Source organism: Hemicordylus capensis, chromosome 6, assembly GCF_027244095.1.
Source record: "Hemicordylus capensis ecotype Gifberg chromosome 6, rHemCap1.1.pri, whole genome shotgun sequence".
NCBI classification, from domain to species: domain Eukaryota; kingdom Metazoa; phylum Chordata; class Lepidosauria; order Squamata; family Cordylidae; genus Hemicordylus; species Hemicordylus capensis.
In genome coordinates, this window is record NC_069662.1 from 60,482,714 (window position 1) to 60,502,882 (window position 20,169).

The 20,169-nt window shown below is 42.8% G+C and overlaps 1 protein-coding gene across 1 annotated transcript; it reads right to left on the reverse strand.

The window, feature by feature from the left end:
- Positions 1-965: 965 nt before the first annotated feature.
- On the reverse strand, positions 966-5,801 carry LOC128328894 (interleukin-8-like). Its single transcript, XM_053259086.1, has 4 exons — positions 3,779-5,801; positions 2,718-2,853; positions 2,300-2,383; positions 966-1,823 (listed from the first exon to the last, which is right to left on the reverse strand). The coding sequence occupies exons 1-4, from the start codon at positions 4,050-4,052 to the stop codon at positions 1,793-1,795; spliced, it is 525 nt and encodes a 174-aa protein (XP_053115061.1). The 5' UTR covers positions 4,053-5,801; the 3' UTR covers positions 966-1,792.
- Between the last annotated feature and the right edge of the window lie 14,368 nt (positions 5,802-20,169).

Genomic DNA, 20,169 nt, shown 5'->3' on the forward strand with positions numbered 1-20,169 from the left:
GCCTTGGGCCTGATCCAGCAGGGCTGTTCTTATGTGTGTTCTTATACATCTCTGTGCTCATTAGGCTCATTTTACAATTCGCTGCCAGCAGGGTCACTGGTGGGGAGAGCAGACAGTGGCTAGATCAGCAACAGGGGCATGGCCAGCACAGTCTTCCTTTCTCCTCCATGTGTGCAGTCAGTCAGTGTAACAGCTGTGGGGGAAACTTCTGGAGAGGGCTCATGAGAAACAACAGTGTTATGTGGAGAAAGTAGTGCTACCTTTTGTTGGTCCAGGGCCAAAGCTCCAACCAACTTCATGGGGTGACTCCAGTGCAAGTATTGTGGGAGAGGGCCTTCCACTTCCACACTTGGTCTGTTTAGAAGAGCTGAGGCATTGCCTTCCTACTATCAGCTATAAATGGAATGAAAAGGACAGTTCCACATGGCACTTGTAATAGTGTAATGTCTGTCTCCATAATGAAAGAAAGTGGGGAGTCCCCAAACACAGAAGGTTTTTTTTAAGACCCTGTTGTACCACCCCTCAGAGAACCTTGCAAAGAGGGAGATACCTCAGTGCAGGTGAGGGTCCCCCCACCTTCCCTTCTCTGTAATCTTTTTTGGCTTGTGCGGAGCTGTGGAACTCAGAAAGCACAAGAACTCTTGTTCCAAAGCTTCGTATGAGCCAGGAAAACCTAGGAAGCAGCCACCCGCTTCAGCCCAGAGTGTTCAGTGCTAAGGTGGCCTCACGTATACATGCATCACCAGCCACTACACACACAGCACCATGAAGGATGGAATGTGTGTCAGAAGGACAATTGCCCCACAGTAGGTGTTGCCATCAGGGCTAAGAGCATTGCCATCAGCCATCAGATATTTATCTTATGCACCCCATGGATTCTGAAACCTCTGAAATCTCTCTGCCCATTCGAAGCAACGAAGATAACACTGTTGCTTTATTACATTAAACAGACTAGTAACTCTGCATTTCGGTATTAAAATAATTTAATCAGTAGTGTGTGTACAAAAATATGTTCACAGTATTTAACTTTGTAGTTCAATAAATAAACAATATATATATGCCAATTTTCAACAAAAAAAAATTCCCAAAGTGGTTCACAGAGGTAAAGAAACAGAAGAGTTCCCTATCGAAAAAGGGCTCACAAAGGAGACACCACAACAGTCATTGGAAAAACGCTGTCTGAGTGCTGGATAGGATCTCCCACTACTAAATATAAGAGCCACTGCTTTTGAAAACATTTCTTAGTTCTTTTAGCAGGGGTCATAAATACATAAATAAAGAAAAAGGTCACTTAACATACACCTGTGGCAATTCGGTATGTCATTTCTTGGTGAGGAATTCTCAAGCAGGGAAAATTCAAAATCATTCCTTGACAAATTATTAAATAAATATTTACACCAACTTAAATACAACCAGTTTAAAAAACCTGTATGAGACACAGAGGATTTCAAGAGTAATAAATAATACTTCAAGCATTAATAAATAATCAGCCAGAAAGGCTCACACCATTGCCAATTGGCTTATCATATTGCTTTGGTGTAAACACAATTATTGCAGCTACATTGAGTAATACATTCTGCTTTCCAAAAGGACTTCATTTCCCATCTCGTCTTCATGCTTTCAGTGAATGGAGTTTCTCTGATCCATACTCATAACTTGCTTTCTATTAATGCAGTTTGAACATAAATAAGGAATCAGCATTCCAAGTTTAAAGTGACTTTTAAAAGAGGCTGGATTGAAACGGCTCCGCTGCTTTCAGTGAAGCAAGATGTGAGGGATGCAGAAGCTCTCCTTATAGCTGTGATTCGATATTGGCTTGAGCCCTGGAAAAAAGGGGAGGAGAAGAGGTTAGAAAACAGGCACTCAGAAAGGCTCAAAAATACTTAAACTGAAATAAGCAAAATGGTTTTACAAATGCGTAGTATCATTAAGGGTCTGGGTGAGTTTTAAATAGCAGGTGGCAAAGGTGAGATGTGGAGAAATGATCCCTAATGGAGTCTGGCAGTCTCTGTTCAATTGTGTTCCATTCCAAATGTATCCAGCCTGGTTCTTCTCCCAGTCATAACAGTAAGACTTCTCTATGGAAAATGTCTCTTCAGTGCATCCGCAGCTGTCTTTGACAGCACATGGAACACTAGGGTTAAAATCCCCAGACTAATTAATACTCGCAAGCTAGGCTTAGGCAGTACGTGAGGAAAGTGACAGAATGGGTGGGGGAGATAAACCAGAGTCTGACCCCACAGGGCACAAACCACCAGGAAGTTCTGCAGAAGCCAATGGCAAGAGTATGACAACTTACTTATCGAGGATGGCCTTGATGACAACCTTCACCCAGGGAGCTGTGGGTTCCAAGCATACCTCTCTGCCGTCCTTAAGAGTGGCACTGCAATGAAAGAAAATCAGGAAGGTCAGGCATTTGGTTTGTGGAATGCTGCCATTGTAACGTGAATAAAGGAGAGATTCCCCCCCGCCCCCAAAATCGCATACCTATAGTTATAGTTACAGTAGTACAGGCAACAATTCATGGCAGCGTGATATTTTGTTATACTTTCCCCCACAAGTGGGGAAAAGCTCCAAGGGCAAAACCCACTGGGAGGTTCATGCATGCAAGACCCACTGAAATGCATGAAAAACAGGGGTATCCCATTCATTTCAGCAGTGCCTGTGCAGCAAAATGTCCCTCTGTGTTATCCACAAATGTGCTAAGAAATACTTACATGACCTCTACATTCTGGCAATGGGGCCCACTTTGTGTCAGCTGGACATTCTGGATCTTCTTGGGAGGGATAAATGTGGAATGGGTGCTTATGCATTGGCATCGGAGCTCAGTTCCCATCCGGGCCAGGGGGACACCTGTGAAGGAACAGAGGAATAAGAATTGATTTAACAGAGTAATTCACCCAACAAAACATCTGTTTGTCAACAGGATTGCTTTAAAAAACTGGACTTTACTCAGTGCCCAGTGTATGAATTGGGGCCATTGTTGTTCCTATCCTCTGTTTGAGTGGGCTTTGCTGTGAATTAGTACACCAACCACCAGCAGAATTTTGATTTCAGGGAGGCAAAAATATTAAGATAAGAAGAACATAAGAATAGTCTTGCTGAATAGTCAGGACGAAGGTCCCTCTAGCCCAGGGATGCACAACTTCAGCCCTTCTACAGATGTTGGAGAACAATTCCCATAATCCCCGACTATTGGTCACTGTGGCTGGATACGTTGAGAGTTGTAGTCCAAAAACAGCTGGAAGGCCAAAGTTGTGCATCGCTGCTCTAGCCTAATATTCTGTTTCCAGCAGTGTCCAGCTGGATTATTAGCACAGCATGGTAACAATTGCTGTTCTCTATTGATTCTTCCCAGCATCCATACTCGGAGGTATATGGCTTCAGAACTTGGAGGATACATTCAACTATCATGGTTAAGGGCTGCTGCTGCTAGATAATTCTCCATGAATGTTGTTAAATAAGCGCTACTAAGGAAGAAAAACAAACTCCTACAGCAAATCAAGATGAAGAGGGCAGCAAAACAGAAGTATGAAAAGTCAATTATGTTTCTTAATATTTTCCACAAGGGGTCAGCAGTCTTTTGGAGCTCTGTTTTTCAGCATGCAAAGCCAGGAAGAATGTGAATACAAGAAACAATGCTTTGCCTTCTCTATAAAGGTAGCTATGTGGGATTTGAAGCTATGACCCTAAGCACCTTTTGGTGGGAATCTTGAATAAAGTTCCATAGAAATGTCTCTAGGATCCATAGGCCAGTTGAGAGCAAGAGTCTCCTTACCTTCTGTCAGAGTTGCAGAGAGCAGGACAAGAGCAAGAACTGCACACACAGCAACGTTGGCATTCATGGTGAGGCAGAAGATCTCTTTCTCGGCTGTGCTCCTGAAAGGCAGAATGCTTGCTTGTTTGCTTCTTGCTTGCTGGCTTGCAGAAGTTGTGTTTGACTGAGTTCTACTAACCCTCTGACTTATATGCTCTCCTGCCTCTCGCATGTCATGTTTGGGTTGTAGAGGAATTTCCCAGAGCAGGCAAGATGTCGTCATAAAATTAGTCATTGAGATCTGGTGTCGGTAAAACCCCTTTATCAGGTTCCTTTGCACTGCTAAATTAATTTTTTTAAAATCTTAATTCATAAATTGTTTGTAAAAAGTCTTTATGATCAATTGAATCTGATTTCTGCTTTTTGTTTGTTTTTAAAGCAGTTATCTCTCCCATTCACTTCTTTGGCTAGGAAAAAGTTTATCCTAACTGAGGGAAGGTTTATTTTGATTTACATTTCTGTGGACTGAAAGTGATTTGGTGGAAATAATAGAACTATACTTTACTGGTATGTTTCCCCAACATAATGGCCCTAACATGGAGGAAGGTGGTTGTGATTTGTCCCTCTAAATTCAATGTGATACTTCCATTTTGACTATCGAATCCTATCAGATTGAGTGGTACTTAAACAAGACTATTTTATTTTGCTTTTATTTATTTATTTATTGTATGTTTATCTTGCTTTCCCCCGAAGAGGGTCAGGCTAATTCCACCCCACTTTGTCCTCAATCACAACAACTCTATGAAGTAGGTTAGCCTGAACAATGGTGACTAGCCAAAAGTTAATCAATGAGCTTGATGGATGAGTGGGGGTTTTAATTCAAGTTTCCCTTTTCCTACTATATCTACACTGAATATGGGCTATTATGTTAGGAAAATATGTTGGATTTTAAACAAATTTGCCTTTTTGAAATTAATTGCTTAATTGCTCAAATAAATTACAAAATATTTGCATATTACCTAAACACTATTATAGATGCTTGTTGAGATATTGAAGAAATAAGGCAATATTTCAAGTATCCTGTCATCAGTCCATAGTGCTTTAAAAATCAATATCAGCACTTTGTATTGGGCCTAGAAATCAACAGGGAACCAGTGAAGATGAAGTCACATGTTCCATGTTATGCTCTAGTACACTCTGGAAAAAAATATGCTCCATGCAGTGAGCACCAGTTTCAGTCCTCAGTGCCACATTCTGGTCCAGCTGCAATATCCAAATGTTTTTCTTAAGCAACCCTCCACAGATTGCATCGCAGGAGTTTGTGCTGGAGGTTTCCAGGGCATAAATGACAGTGGCTGGATCCTTCTTATCCTGCAGAAAATGCAGCTGTCCTATCAGCCTAAGCTATCATTTGGGCATGTAGGGGAGCACCCTGAATTGATGATCCCGATCCTTTAGGAAAACGTAACTCCATCAAGAACAGATCAAACACCTGCTAGAAGATTGTCTGATCCACAAATCTGTTAACATCTCCATCTCTTGTCTAGATTACACTTATCCAATCATTCATCCAGGTCTCAGATGTAGTGCTGAGAAATTGTTGCTCATGGCCACTGATCTGAGACACCTATTCAGAACCACAAGTGCCCTACCTGGATCTGATGAAAGAGGCGGGGGATAGAATTGGATGTATTCAGCCTATGGATAATCCCACACTCCAAATCCCTGGATGATCTCATCTAGCAGCTTAGTATAAATGTTAAATGTTAAATATAAGATGAAACCTCATGGCATTCTGTAAGCCAGTAGTCATGGGGTGGAGCACTAGTTTCCCAGCACAATCTCTGAAACCCAGCACAATCTCTGAAACCACCAGAAAGGATCACTATCACCACAAAACAGTGCCTTCATTCCCATCTAGGCAAGGTTGTCCAGAAGGACGATGCAGACACTGGTACTGAATGTCACAGAAAGGTCCAGAAGAATTAGTCCATCTCCCAGTGTAGGTCATCTACCAAGCTGACCAGGGCACTTTCCAGATTAGACCCTGCAATGGGGTCACGACGAATCTCTGAAGTGTGCTTCCACACTTCCTGTGTTGTGACACTGCAGTTCCTATGCTGACAGCAGGGAAATATGCCATTCATATTTCCAATGCCTTGTTTCAAATTTAATTGCTGCAGTATAGTGCTATGACATCATATATCTGGTGCAAAAAAGTTCCTGTTTTTTAGGGTTGTTAGTTTTCGCAAGACCGCTCCCCCTACTGAGCACTTTGCTATTTACGTTTTGAATGTGATTTGCCTGAATGGAAGCATTTTGCCACTGTTGAGCAGCTAATCTGGAAAGTGCCCTGATGGTCTTTCAGTCCCCAAAACATACCAGAAGCTAAATTGATATGGATTTAGATAATCAATTAGCCAGTTTGGATGATACACCCAAGCTGGCCCACACCCATGAGTGTGAATGTGAGCGTGCACATCCCCTTCCCTTTTCCAGTGTGCTGTTCTACTTTTAATAATTACAAGAGGGGGGCAGTTTGTCTGAGTTGGCCACTCACATATTTTGTTTGTTTGTTTGTTTGTTTGTTTGATTTCTATACTGCCTTTCCCAAAATGGCTCAGGGTGGTTTACACAGAGAACATATGATTAGTATTTGAATTATGTGTGAGGAGACAGTTCAAATGAACCAGTCCCCCCTGCCCAATGATTATGGAAACTGGAACACCACATGGCCAGTGGGGGAGGGGTGATGTGCACACTCACTCTGAAAAGGGTATTTTTAGAAGTTGATTCGGCACCATTTTGTGGTAGCAGGGGCTCCTGCTTTTGCGAAGGAAGTATTTCCTGCAAAAACCCAATTTCCGTCTGACTGTGTTAATTAGCCAACAGTGTCAAGGGTCAAGGATGAATACGATAGACCTCACTTCTCCAAATGCCATGCCCACATCCTCAGATTACAAAAGCTGAACATTATGCATGCAAAAGAGGAGACTGTTGCAGCGACCAGGACACCATCGAAGTGCCATCCAAATCAGAGGGGATATGAGCAATTTTGTCTACAAAGTACTTTACAACAGGAAACAGTGGGCCACCAAGGATTCCTCCTGCTCCCCTTGGTGGCCAGAATACAAAATGCAAAAGCTGGCCATCTCTGACAACTTTTATGCACCCAAGCTTTTTAACTAGACTCATGGTTGTAAATTGTTTCAAGGTTTAAATTTCTGTTTTAATCTGCGTATGTTGCTGTAAACCGCCCAGAAACAGAGGTTTGAGGCAGTGTACAAATATAATAAACAAACAAGCAAGCAAGCAAGCCCCTCACCAATCACCATTTAGATGAGCTCTCCTGGATGGTACTATGTGGATGCAGTGGTGGAAGGAACAGGGTTGCCCTTGCCCCCCATATTTGACCTAGTGTTTTCCACAACATCAAGCCATTAAAATCTCCATGATTCTTTCAGTTGTCACCTGGAGACTGATGCCAAATGTTTGAGACAGAGGACATCCCAGAAGACTGCAAATCTTAGGTGGGAAAGATAAGCCTTGTTCACTGTTATCACCTCCATGAAGTAGGTCTTAAGATGAGCTTGCTTGCTTGCCTGCCCAATTTGATTAGAATCATCCTGGTTCTTCCCTCAGTGGAGCTCTAGCAGTTAACTTGCCCCAACTAGTTCCCCTAGGACCTGACCAACACTCTTTATCTAATTTATTTGCAGGCCTGTCAGTCAACACACTTCACACTAAGGAAAGGGGTGGAGACTACCATGCTTACAGGTATGGAAGCAAAGGGTTGGGAATGGGCATTTCACACAACGGATTGACAGTAAAGAACCTGAGGAAGTACAGAAATGTCTGGGGCTAGGTGAGAAATAGGGAGTGTGGGTCAAGGGAAAGAAAGTGGGATGGAGGGAAAGGCCAGCAGGAAAAGGAAGCTGGGCAGACCCACTCAGTGACAGCCCATCAAAATGGCCATGTCGTCCAGTAGGCATTCCCACTATTTGGTGGTCATCTTGCTAGTTGTACAAAGAATAACCATGCAGAGGCAGCTGGTCAGTAAAGATGTGAGGGGCTGTGCCCCCTCCCACAGCCCCTCATGCCTTTACTGACCAGCCACTAATTCTACACAACTAGCAAGATGACCACCATAGTGAGAACCAACCCAAACAGACCTAACAGGCAAGCAAGCAAGCAAGCAAGCAAGCAAGCAAACAAACAAACAAACAAACAAACAAACAGGAAAGCTCTAACTTACAGGCAGCAGCAAATTCCCCAAAGCAGTTAGATTCTTCCAGCCCTTGGGAACTAAAACAATCGGTAGAAAATACAGCCCCTGAAGCCACCAGGAAGTACATTTTAAAACACATTTTTCTTTTCTAGGGGGTGCCTCAAAGAATCAGAAGCTGGTAGAATAGTAGCTGTTCCAGCCAGTTAGACCAAAAAGGGAAGTTGTGGGCACAGAGGAGGGGCTGAAGGAAGCTCCCTGCTTTAGATGATTTGCTGTTGTTTTGTTTTGTTTTGTTTTAGGATGGAGGATGCAACCCCTTGTTTTCTCCTTTCTGCTCCTCTTTCTCCCCACCCACTGCTTTCTCCCTCCTTTCTGTTCCCTCTGTTTCTGCTTTCTCCCCTCCTTTCTCTGTTCTACCTTTTGCTCCTGCTTTCTCCCCGCTGCTTTCTGCCTTTTGCCCCTGCTTTCTCCCCCTTTCTGCTTTCTCCTCCCCTTTCTGCTTTGCTTCCCCCTCTCCCTTCTGCTTTCTGCCTTTTGCCCCTGCATTTCTGCTTCCCTTCTGCTTTCCTCATCAGTGGGCTTGGATATATACCAAAGCTCACCACTGTGAAGGAAAGCAGGAGAGATGCTCCTGTCTTGGCAACTGGGCTCTGCCCACCCCAACTCCAGTGCCCACCAGCCACTACTATGACCATGAGATATCCATAAGGATAACGAAGGCACAAAACATTAAGATATGCAGCTGAATAATGGGAGAAAAAGAGCGGCATTCGAACAATTTAACATAAACGGAGATGGATGTAATCCTTTAAAAAACCAACCAGAAATCTTTGTTAGTAGCAGTGTGTTTAATTGCATAATTATATGCTACGAGCAAAGTGTGTTTCTTATGGATTTATCTCTCAGGGTCACCATCCCCACCCCCACCCCCACCCCCTTTGTTGGAACTGCCATCCAAGGTTATTTCATCTAAGGCCAGAATAAGAACAGTTTCACTCTCATAACAAACCAAATGTTTGTACGCTGCTGGCTGAGAGTAAAAAACAAACTAAGGCTACTTAGTACTAATCTGCCACACTGCTTTGACAGTCCTGCTCTCCTTTCTAGTAGGTTGATAAAAGATAAGCTAAAAATTATAGTTGTGCTTTCAAGATTGGCTAGTTTCTTCTACTGAAACAAATCCCAAGTATGTGTCACTTCATTTGCTCAAATGCATCCTTCCTTACCTGTGCTTGTCTCTTTCACTATGTTTCTCCTTCCTATTGTGACATTTAAGATAAAACTGGACATGCTGGTGGCAGACACAACTGAGTCCTGGGCATTTTTCACATAGGGCTTTTAGCTCACATCTTCTCCAGAACGGAGGGTGTGAGTTCACATAGTGGCCAGATTTACCTAGCCCCTGCGAGCTATTGGGGAGCACTTCACACACAATTTGGGGTTTTCACTGCATGTTAGAATGTAGCCCAGTTTATATCCAGGGTTTAAAAAAAAATCCACCTTTTGTATCTTTTTGAGGGTGCAACTTCGAACACGCAGTAAAGCCTCACAGTAAACTCACGTTAAAGCGTGCTGTGTGAAAACTGCCCAGCAGGCAGAAGGAAGAGCTTTAGGGCAGTGGGGCAATGATTTATTCATTTATTCATTGCCACCAGTGCACAAAGTGTATTGCATCGTAACATAAGGGAGGGGGAACAGGACCTGAACTGTTTGTGAACTGCTCCGCAATAGATTGCAGGGACTTCGGCATAAATCTGGCTGCTATGTGAATGCACACACTCCATTCCAGAGGAGATGCGAGCTAAAAGCCCTGTGTGAAAAACTCACTGCAGAATAATCCCTTACAAAGAGACAGGTCTTTATCAATATAGAGCCTTTCCAATGTCTCATCAATCTTAGGCCAAACTACATGCATATATATTTATTAGGCATATATACCTTGCCTTTCTATGATAAATCATACTCAAGGGCAGCTTGCAAATAAATAAATTTATAATAGCAGATTGTCTTAATGGTTGGAATGGCAGCTTTCTTCCCCACAGCAAGCAGTGGCATTGGGAGGGGGAGTGATCTTTGTTGGGACCATGGCACAAGCAGCAAGGATTCAAAAAACCATGCCCTCGCCATGGTTCTAATCCTGCAGCTGCTATCCCGCTCTGCAGCTGCTATCTTAAAAAGAAAATAAACTGAAGACCAAACGACAGGTGTAACGTAATGTAGTTTGACTCTTTTTGGTGTTGTCAAGACAACCAGAAATGGTGCAGATCGGAAATGCTGTCCTGTTTTATTCTCCAAAGAATCCTGAGCTCCAGCAGAGAAAGAACAAGTGGAAAGTGCCACCTGCATCCAAAGGTGTGTCAAGCGGAACAGCCTGGAGGCTAGCCACTCCTCAGTTTCAATCCTGATGCTGTCATCATTCCCTTGGGCTCTTGATTTGGGAGGAGAGCTGCTGGTCTTGTGGTAGTAAGCATGAATTGTCTCCTTTAGTAAGCAGGGTCCACCCTGGTTGCATCTGAATGGGTGACTCCACGTGTGAGCACTGGAAGATATTCCTCTTAGGGCATGGGGCCGGTCTGAGAAGAGCATCTGCATAAGCATGCAGAAAGAAAAAGTTCCAAATTCCCTCCCGGACATCTGCATATAGGGCTGAGAGAGACTAGTGCCTTGGAGAAGCCACTGCCAATCAGTGAAGACAATACTGAGCTTGATAGACTCGGTAGAAGCCAGCTTTCTATATTCCTAAATTCCGAATTTTGCCCAATGTCAGTTTTCACTGTGGGCAAAAAGAGAGAAGGCAATTCCTAAATCTCTGCCTGACATTTGGTTATTCCAGGTTCCAGCAAAGAGACATGGCACCAATAGAATCAACGTAGCTCCCCACAAATCCCCTTTAGGGATGCGAAAGGATCCATGTTATTCCAGCAAGCAAAACCCAAAGACACAAAAATACATTGTACCAAATGAAAACGCCTTTCTCTGGAAGAATTTCCCACTCACTCTACAGGAGTTTATTTGTAGGTGTTGAAAAGATGCCAGGAAATATATCAGAATATAAATCCTTTCATTTCTGTCAAGCCTGAAGGTGATTCTTAGTTCTTGGATCTCAGTTCCTTATTCCTCATTCCAAGTTACTTACTCAGAACAGAGCTGCATGAGCAGCCTGAATAAGAATCAAAGCACATGTGATTCTAAATATGTCACTATAGCTTCTGCCTTTTTTAGGCTACTTTCCATAGACTTATGGGATCACCCAGCATTCCGTGTGTGTGTGCGTGCACGTGTGTTACCCTATCTACTAGAGTTGCACGTTTTGTATTTTTTTCTGTTTTGAGTTGTACCAAATCCGAATCAAACCCATTTTGTATTTTGTCCAAAATTAAGCCTTCCGAATCACCTCAGTTTTGTTTTGTATCCGAATCCGAATTAATTCAGATTAAAAAATGGGTCACATGGCCAAAAGAGTAGGTGGGGGTTAGAGTGCCCAATGAGTGGAAGCTACCACAAAATTTCAAAGGAATTGGGTAAACGGCTGGTTTTTGGTGAATTTTTGAAGTTTGTGCATCTTTCAGATTTTCCTCATAGGGAGGAAAAATGGAGGTTTCAGGAAAAGTATAGCTTCACAGGGGTGGGGGAGTGTCCCAGAGTGGAGTGTTGTTGGTGTAGTGCCCAGTTGGTGCAAGGAAGCTACTACAATTTTTTCAGAGGAATTTGGCAAAGGGCTGGTTTTTAAAGAATTAATGAAGTTATGTGTCTTTCAGATTTTCCTCATAGAGTATAATGGAGGTTTCTACAGTCCCATTACTCCACTTGAGGGGCACTGGGGTGGCCTAGAGCAAGTGGTGGTGTAGTGCACATAGGATGCCAACCACCCACATGGTTTGCCAACCCATGAAGTACAATGTTTTGATGTTCTAGAGGTGTTCTGAGACTAGATTCTCTGGTAGCATATGGGAATGGGTTCATGGTTTTTCATTAAAATCTCATTTGCTACCAGAGAATCTAATCTCAACACCTCAGAAACAACAAAGCCCAGTACCCAAGTCGGTTAGCAAACCGGGGGGGGGGGGGGTTTGACACCCTCTGTGCACTACACCACCACTCACTCAGCACCACACCAGTGCCCCCCAAGTGCAGTTATGGGGCTGTGGAAACCACCATTATTCCCTATGAGGGAAAAGCTTAAAGATACTCAAAATTCCCCAAATCACAAAAAATCAACCCTTTGATCAATTCCTTTGAAATCTGGGTGGTGGCAGGCACCCCTTGGGGCACTTCCTCCCAACCCACTGTTTTGCCCCTGCAGACCTCTTTCTGCCCCAAATCTGCCCCAAAGACACTCCAACTTTGACAATTCCTAAGAAAGCAGCCCTTAGGCCAATTCCATGGGAGTCTGGGTTGTGGCAGGCACCCCTTGGGGCACTTCCACGCAACCCACTGTTTTGCCACAGCAGACCTCTTTCTGCCCCAAATCTGCCACAAAGACACACAGTCTCCAGCAATTACTTAAAAATTATCCCTTTGCACATTTCCCTTTCTTTCCCTCCTCCCACATGGTGAAGTTGCTCCAGAAGGCAGGAGGCTTGCTTGCAGTGCAGGCCAGGAAGAAAGAAATATTATGGTCAAATACCAAAATTAAATAGAATCCCCCTATCCCCCAAGCTAATTTAAAAAAAAAAAAAGATTGAATAATTTGGAGAAGAGCAAGGCTCTTCTCTTCTCTGGTGGGCCAAAAGACACAAACACAGCCTTGAAAGGAATAACACCTCAGGATTGTATCTAAGGAAAGGTGGGATATAATGAATAATAAGTACAAGTACAATGTGTTATGGCAAAATAAATCATTAAGGAAAGGTGAGATGTTATTTATTTATTGTTAAATTTAAATACCGCCTTTCATTAAAACAATCCCAAGGTGGTTTACAGCAAAATTTAAAAACAAGATTATAAATATGATACAGTTAAAATATTAAGCTAAAGATATGGGACAAATCTGATTTTAAAAATTTAAGACACAAATATAAAAACAATAAATACAAAGTACAAAGAGCAGCAGCCGAGCAATCATATAAATATAAATCTATAAATATAAACTCACTCAACAATAAATAAACATTCTAAAAGTCTGGGGGAATTCAACAAGTAGAGGCTGCTGTGCAGGCAGGCTGGCATGCAAGTATGGATGAAATATGTTTCACACATAAAAGTAGATATAATCCCCTTATCTCCCAAGCTAATCTTTCTAAAAGCATGAAAAACTGGAATGCAGTATAAAAGTCTATTTTAAATATAAATAAAAGTAAATGATTACCTTCACACGCCTTTTTTTTAAAGGCTGAAAATACAGGAGAAGCAGAGATAGAAAAGGAGTGGGGAGGACTTTTGCTAGCAAAGTAGAAGTTCAGGATATTGTTACTTAGAGTTGGCGCTGTATTGGCTACTCTTCAGGTTAATCATTGCATTCTTAGTACACAATTGAAATACAATACAACACATTCTCAACTAAATCATTCATGCCTAAGGAAATGTTTTCAAAGAAGATGTGCCCCTTTTTGCATATCTTATCTTCTGCTATGCTAATTGCTAATCCTTTTGACAAACACTCAGTTGCTGAGTGGAGAGACCAACAGGACAAAATGCAATGCTGAAATGCAAATGGAGCTCCAAAGTGTTTTCTGAAGTACACAAACTTCGGATCCAAGAGGAGGTAATTTCGGTTTGTAAACAAAAATTATTGGAGGTCTAATTCTGGTTTCGATTTGTAGACAAATCATCCAAAATTGCCATTTTCGGGCACAAATCAATTTGTGCCCAAATCGAAATGCACAAGCCTACTATCAACTTTGCAATGCCTGGACCAATTTGAACCAAATTGGATACAGTTGTAGGGACACATAGGGACACCTCAACCCTTTTGTGATGATATCATCCACCCCATTTCAAGATGGTGAACATGAACATTTGAGGTGCAAGTGGGCTAACTTGTGAACCACCTAACTGATATGAACCAAATTTGCTACAGCTGTAGGGACACATAGGGACACCTCAATGGCATCATTTGTGATGATGTTATCCATCCCAATTCAAGATGGTGGATGCATAAACATTTAAGGAGCAGGGGGGCTAACTTACTGATTGTTTAACCAATTGGGACCACATTTGGTACAGTTGTAGTGAGTGACACATAGGGACACCTCAATTTCTTTGTTTGGCATGCTTTGTGATAACATCATCCACCCGAGTTCAAGATGGTGGACACATGAACATTTGAGCTGCAATTGAGCTAACTCGTGTATTTCCTACAGCTGTAGGGACACATAATGACACCTTAAGGGCATAGTTTGTAATGATGTCATCCACCCTGGTTTGACATGGCAGACACATGAATGATTGAGATGCAAGCAGGTACAAATATGGTACAATTGTAGGGACAACTCAAATGCATAGTTTGTGATGATGTTATCCACCCTAATTCAAGATGGCAGACACATGAACATTTGAGGTTCAAGTGGGATAACTTGTGAACTGCCTAACCAATTTAGACCAAATTTAGTCCAGTTGTTGGGAAAGTGAAAGGAAAGTAGGCAGATTAGCTCTTACTAGAACAACTTGTTAAGATGTAAATATTTGGGATTTTGCCATAAACATTGTCTCAGTTCGTTGTGTGGGGCATGTTTGTCTATGTTTTAATGTGTCTGTGTACTGGCATGGGGGTGGAGTCACTGTGTTTGGCTGCTCCTCACTTGCTGCCTTGAATTCAAACTGAGAGGTTCTCCCTTTCTTTGCATAAGAGACTGTAAATCTCTTTATTGTTTTCTTAGCCTATGTTTCAGTTAGTAATAAATATTAAACTTTTGTTTCTCAGTTAAAGTTACTTCCTGTACAAATACTTATAGAGGATATGTAAGATCTCTGCAACAAAAATTGCCACCAGGGAAAGTGTGATCAGAAACAGGACCATGACTGGCATGATATAAGATGGGGGGCTGTAATTCTGACAAAACTCATACCCCCACTCAAAGTTGTTACTACTCCAGCCAATTTTTTAAAAACCAATGAATAAATAACTTGAGGGTTTTTACCTAGACCACACAAGCTATGGACCGCACCAAACCATATGTCCCTGCCATCCAGAAACTATGTCCTACATGAAGTTCAGAGCTTCATTTTGCAGAACATTGTTTATCATTTTTGCATAATATTGTTTAAGATGTGATGGTCCCAAGATGTGATGGTGAGAAGATATTTCTCACAATGTTTATGATACCTGTGATTAATATTTGTAATTAATATCTATATCTATAATTCTCTAAGGGGTACCTGTGGCTAATCCTATGCGTGGCATCTATCGCAAGAGCTCACTGGGAGAGGAATTCCAGAAAGCAGCAGCCGGCTGGCTGAGAGAAAGTAGCAGTGAGTGAGGGAAATAAGGTGGGGGCAGGTGGGGGGGGGGAGAGAAACCAGTGGCACGAGCTGTTGCTGCAGAGCAGGGGCGTAGCAAGGTTGGAGTGGGCCCAGAGACAAGATTTTAAAATGGGCCCCCCCTCACTGAAGCTCAGCTCATGAAGTAAAGAAATCTTAAATGAGGCTGAATAGGGGTAACAAAAAGCATAGTAAAATTCTCTCTCTCTCTCTCTCTCTCTCTCTCTCTCTATATATATATATATATATAGAGAGAGAGAGAGAGAGAGAGAGAGAGAGAGAATTGTGGATGATGCAAGTCATTTAATGGTACTAGAGAAAGACACGCTGTTCTGGTAGCTCCAGGTCTTAACACTCACATCAGTTTCGGAGGATGAATACAACTGAAGTAAGGCTGGATGGGTGCACAGCTGGGGGAGTCAGTCATGTGACCAGCCTCTGGGAGGCCCCCCCAAGGCAGTGGGCCCCCAGACAACTGTCTCCCCTTGCCCTATTATAGTTACGCCCCTGCTGCAGAGTACCCAGACAGTGCCCAGCTGCCACTCCTACCAAGAGCCTCTGCCAAGTACAGCCCAACTATGGTCATCCTCCATGCAAGGAGACTGGCCAAGCAGGCAGCAGAGAGGGTGGTGCAGCCTCCCTCTCCAGGCCCAAGTGCCAGTCAAACGACAGGTCGGGCCACCTTGGGGCCAAATCAGACCTCTCTGTGCCTGTGCCTGTGCCTGTGCCTGAGACTGAGTCTGTGCTGAGAGTCCTGATTCGGTCCCAGTGCGGCCCAAGCTGTCATCTGGCCAGCAGGCAGTTCCAGAGAAGGAGGCTGTGCCTCCCTCTCCGCCACCTGCACAGTCATGGAGAGGGGGAGAATATAGGGAAAAAGAGAGCGTGCAGGGGGTTGTAAAATGGAGCACGGAGGGGAGCTGAGAAAAAGATGTGCAGAGGAGAAGGCAATAATGGTTAGAGAACTGGAGTGCAAGTGGAGCATGCTGCAAATGGAGTGCAGCAAGCCACGCCCCCCCTCTGTAGGCACTACAGTGTTCCCACCAAGGAAAGCCTTCAATCCAATGGTCATTTTCAACCACCAACCATCTCGCATACTAACTTTGAGGGAAAGGCACACCTTTCCTTATTTCCCCCACAAACAGAATGTTACTCAACTCACTGCTAAGTAAGCGCTATTACTTTGGGATTAATTCAGGACTGAGACCCTATGTGACACTGACCAAACACAAGTGGCCTGTGGCGGAAAGGAATAACAGCAATAAGAAACTAGCGCGCAGACGCTCTGTGCATGTTCAGTTAGTATAAATTAAAATTAGACCGTTCTCAGTGCACTGCTCTAAAGACACCCTCTGACATGTTCCCACCTTTATATCCTCGCTGTTGAATCAAAGGGGTAACCAAGTTTATTCTATAGAAAGCAAACAATCATTTATTTTTCTCCTTCTATTACTTCCCCACGTTCTTTCAGCAAATTTTCCAAGAATCAGATGAGAATGATAAATCCAATCAAATTTATTATTACAGTCCATGACCAAGAAAACAAGGAATAAAAACAATACAACAATACAGTAAAAATATACAACATCAAAAGAATAAATTAGATAAAACTGAGTTACAAGGAAGGTAAGGTCATAGACAGCTAGGTTTATCTTGTCTCGTTTTACATGCCGCAACACAAAATCTTGCAATCCTCTCTGTAACCTCCGCATGGCGATCCATTAAAAAAATAAAAAACAATAATCATCAGAATAACCTCAAGCCGTGCCGTAACTTCCCTGAGTTCCTATACTGTGAAGGAGGCCTTGGAGGTAAACTATACCAAGACTAAGGTGATGGTTTTTACAAAATGCCCCCAAACCCATAAATGGTCCATAAATGGACATAACATTGAGCAGGTCAAGGTTTTCAAGTATTTAGGGGTTGTATTTCATTCCAGTGGATCCCGGAAAGCTCATCTTAGCTTTGTTTCTCACAGTGCCCAACAGACGGCAAATGTGATTAAATCTTTTTACTTCTCGAGAGGTGCTCTTTTTGTCCCAGCGGCTGTCAAATTATTGAAAGCTAAAATATACCTTCAAATTCTTTATGGCGCACAAATTGGGCCTTTTGATAATTTTACAATCTTAGAAGCAGTCCAAATTAAATTCTTAAGGGCCATCCTTCAAGCACCTGGAGGCACAGCTAATGTGGCTCTCCGTAGAGAGGTTGTGGTTACCACCTTGAAAATGAAAATCTGGTTTTGTATAATCAAATTCTGGCTGCATTTGGTTTTCTCCCCAGTCGGTTTAGCGCCTTTAGTATTAATTGACAGCTTTACATCCAAATGGGAAATAGCTCTAAAAACGAAATTACATCAAGATCAGGCAATTTAGATCAGGCAATATGTTTTGTTAGGCAATGACTATTGGATCTGCAGGAAGAGTGTGCTCGAATACCTAGGGGAATCTATATAGGCCCTCAAAAATTCAGCCACAAACTGGCTGAATACTTAGATCATATGTTTTTACATAAGTTTAGGAGAGCACTGACCCTTACTCGTTTGAACGCCCTTCCCTCTGCACTCCTAGACGGGAAATATAAACGAGTCCCATACGGATTGAGTCCCAAACGGTTCAACAGGTTAAAACTTACAAATATTTAGGCATTGTTTTTCACTCTGGAGGGTCATGGAAACGGCATTATGAGTATGTGGCAGCAAGTACCCAAAGGAGTGCAACTGCGGTTAAAAATAAATAAATCTATATTAAAGGTGGATATTATATTCCGGCAGCCCCCAAGGTGCTCAAGGCCAAAATACTGACTCAAATGGGATTCAGATCTTCCCTACAGGTAATTTTTCTATATTGGAAGCTGTTCAGGCAGGCTTCCTTCGGACTATTTTTCATCTTCCTAAATGTGTTTCCAATGCCACCTTACACCTTGAATCTGGAGTGATTAGAGTTGAAGCTCAGGGGTGGTTATATCTGATTAATTTTTGGCTTAAACTCCATGACCGCCCCTTGCACCTTATGCCATTAGTGTTGGAAGATGAATTCCAGTCATCCTGGCGAAAGAACTCACAGGTCATCTTTGGTAAGTGTGGGTTCTAATGGCAATATCTGTCATCTTTAACACCTGATGCTGCTAAAAAGATGGTCAAGCAAAGAGTGCTAGATATGGAGAAACAAAGGGACCTAAGTTTGATTACTGCAAACACCTTAGGCAGTTTTTCAAACTACCCCAGCCAGCAGGATATTTGATACGCCTGTCCACTTTAAGTCATAGAAGAGCTTTTTCACAGGCACACTTTAATACATTACCTTCTGCAGTGTTAGAAGGGAGGTTTAAAGGAATTCCCTTAAGGAATCAGTTATGCCCTTGTGGCACTGGAGTTGTTGAGTCGGTAGTGCACACCCTTTTACACTGTGCCTTTTACAGGACTATTTGCCCTATATGGATAGAACCTCTTTTAAAAGACAAACCAGGTTGTTCTGGTAAGTAAGTTATTAAGTAAACCCTGATGCCATTTATTACCCATGTATGGTTTTCCGGTCTCTTACCAGATACCATGAGTTTAGACTTTGGGGTATTAATCATGAGAGATTCATTCTCACAAAATTGTGTGAGTATTCTCAAAGCTCTTTGCATGCCGAAGAGTGTTGTAGATAATATAACTGCATCATCAGCATAGAGCAGTATAGAAGTAGGTCTACCTGCTAGATTTGATTGATGAACATCAGGGCTATCCAGGAGGGGAATTAAAAAATGAATATAAAAGTTGAAAAGAAAGGGGGCTAAAATACAACCTTGTTTAACTACCACCCCTCTGCGTGGAAACTGGTTCAGATAGAGAATGATAATCCACATTATTTACAGAATGGCTTCCTCAATATATAATTTTTCATTATCATTTTACTTTAGAACTAATGCTGCTTAATCTACTGCTCTATTTAAACATCCTGCAGATTGTCCTGGAGGCAGCAGACATGATTACCACAGGGACTCCCATAGCAGGCAGTTTGCCAGTATACTGTAAGTTGGGATGGCCCAACACTTATTCTGGAGTGCACATCACCAGTCTCTTATTGCCTCTTATTGCACTCACCAGCCCCTTATTGTGGAATGCACACCACCAGTCCCTTATTGTCCCTTATTGCACACCACCAGTCCCATATTATGGAGTGCACATCACCAGTCCCTTATTCATTTCTACATATATTGACAATTTCTGACCTGGGGCAGGAGTCTTTATGCTGTTTTGCACAAAAGTCAAGCATTGGGGCAGACACAATAGTATGGTGTCCCATGGGGACAGTTTATCAGTGGTGTGGTTGTGTCCCAGAACCTATTTTGGGCTGCAAACTTCCAGTTCCTCATTCATCTGTACTTATCTTGGAATGGTGGCAGAACTCTTGAGAATGCTGTGCCAAAACAACAAAGCATTGTTCCGATTGTCTCAGAGGGGACTGTCACAGCCCAGAGTTTTATAGACCCCCGCTCACAGAGGTGAGTGAGTCAGATGCTGAGGAAAGAGAACTAGCATGACCCCCAGCCCTGGATTTTGATACTAGACCAGAACCTAAGAGAGCCCCAGTGCTGGAGTCCCCAAGGTAGCTCCCCGAGGGCCTGAGCTTCCCAAGGCAGCACCCTCAGTCCCCTGCAGAGCCAGTCTCTCCCACACCATTGTGCCCCCCAGTAGCTGGAAACCAGAGCTGGCAACAAGCTTGGCAGGAGCAGACAGAGTGGGGGAGGAGGCTGGACTCCAGAAGGCTGCCTCTTTAAGACT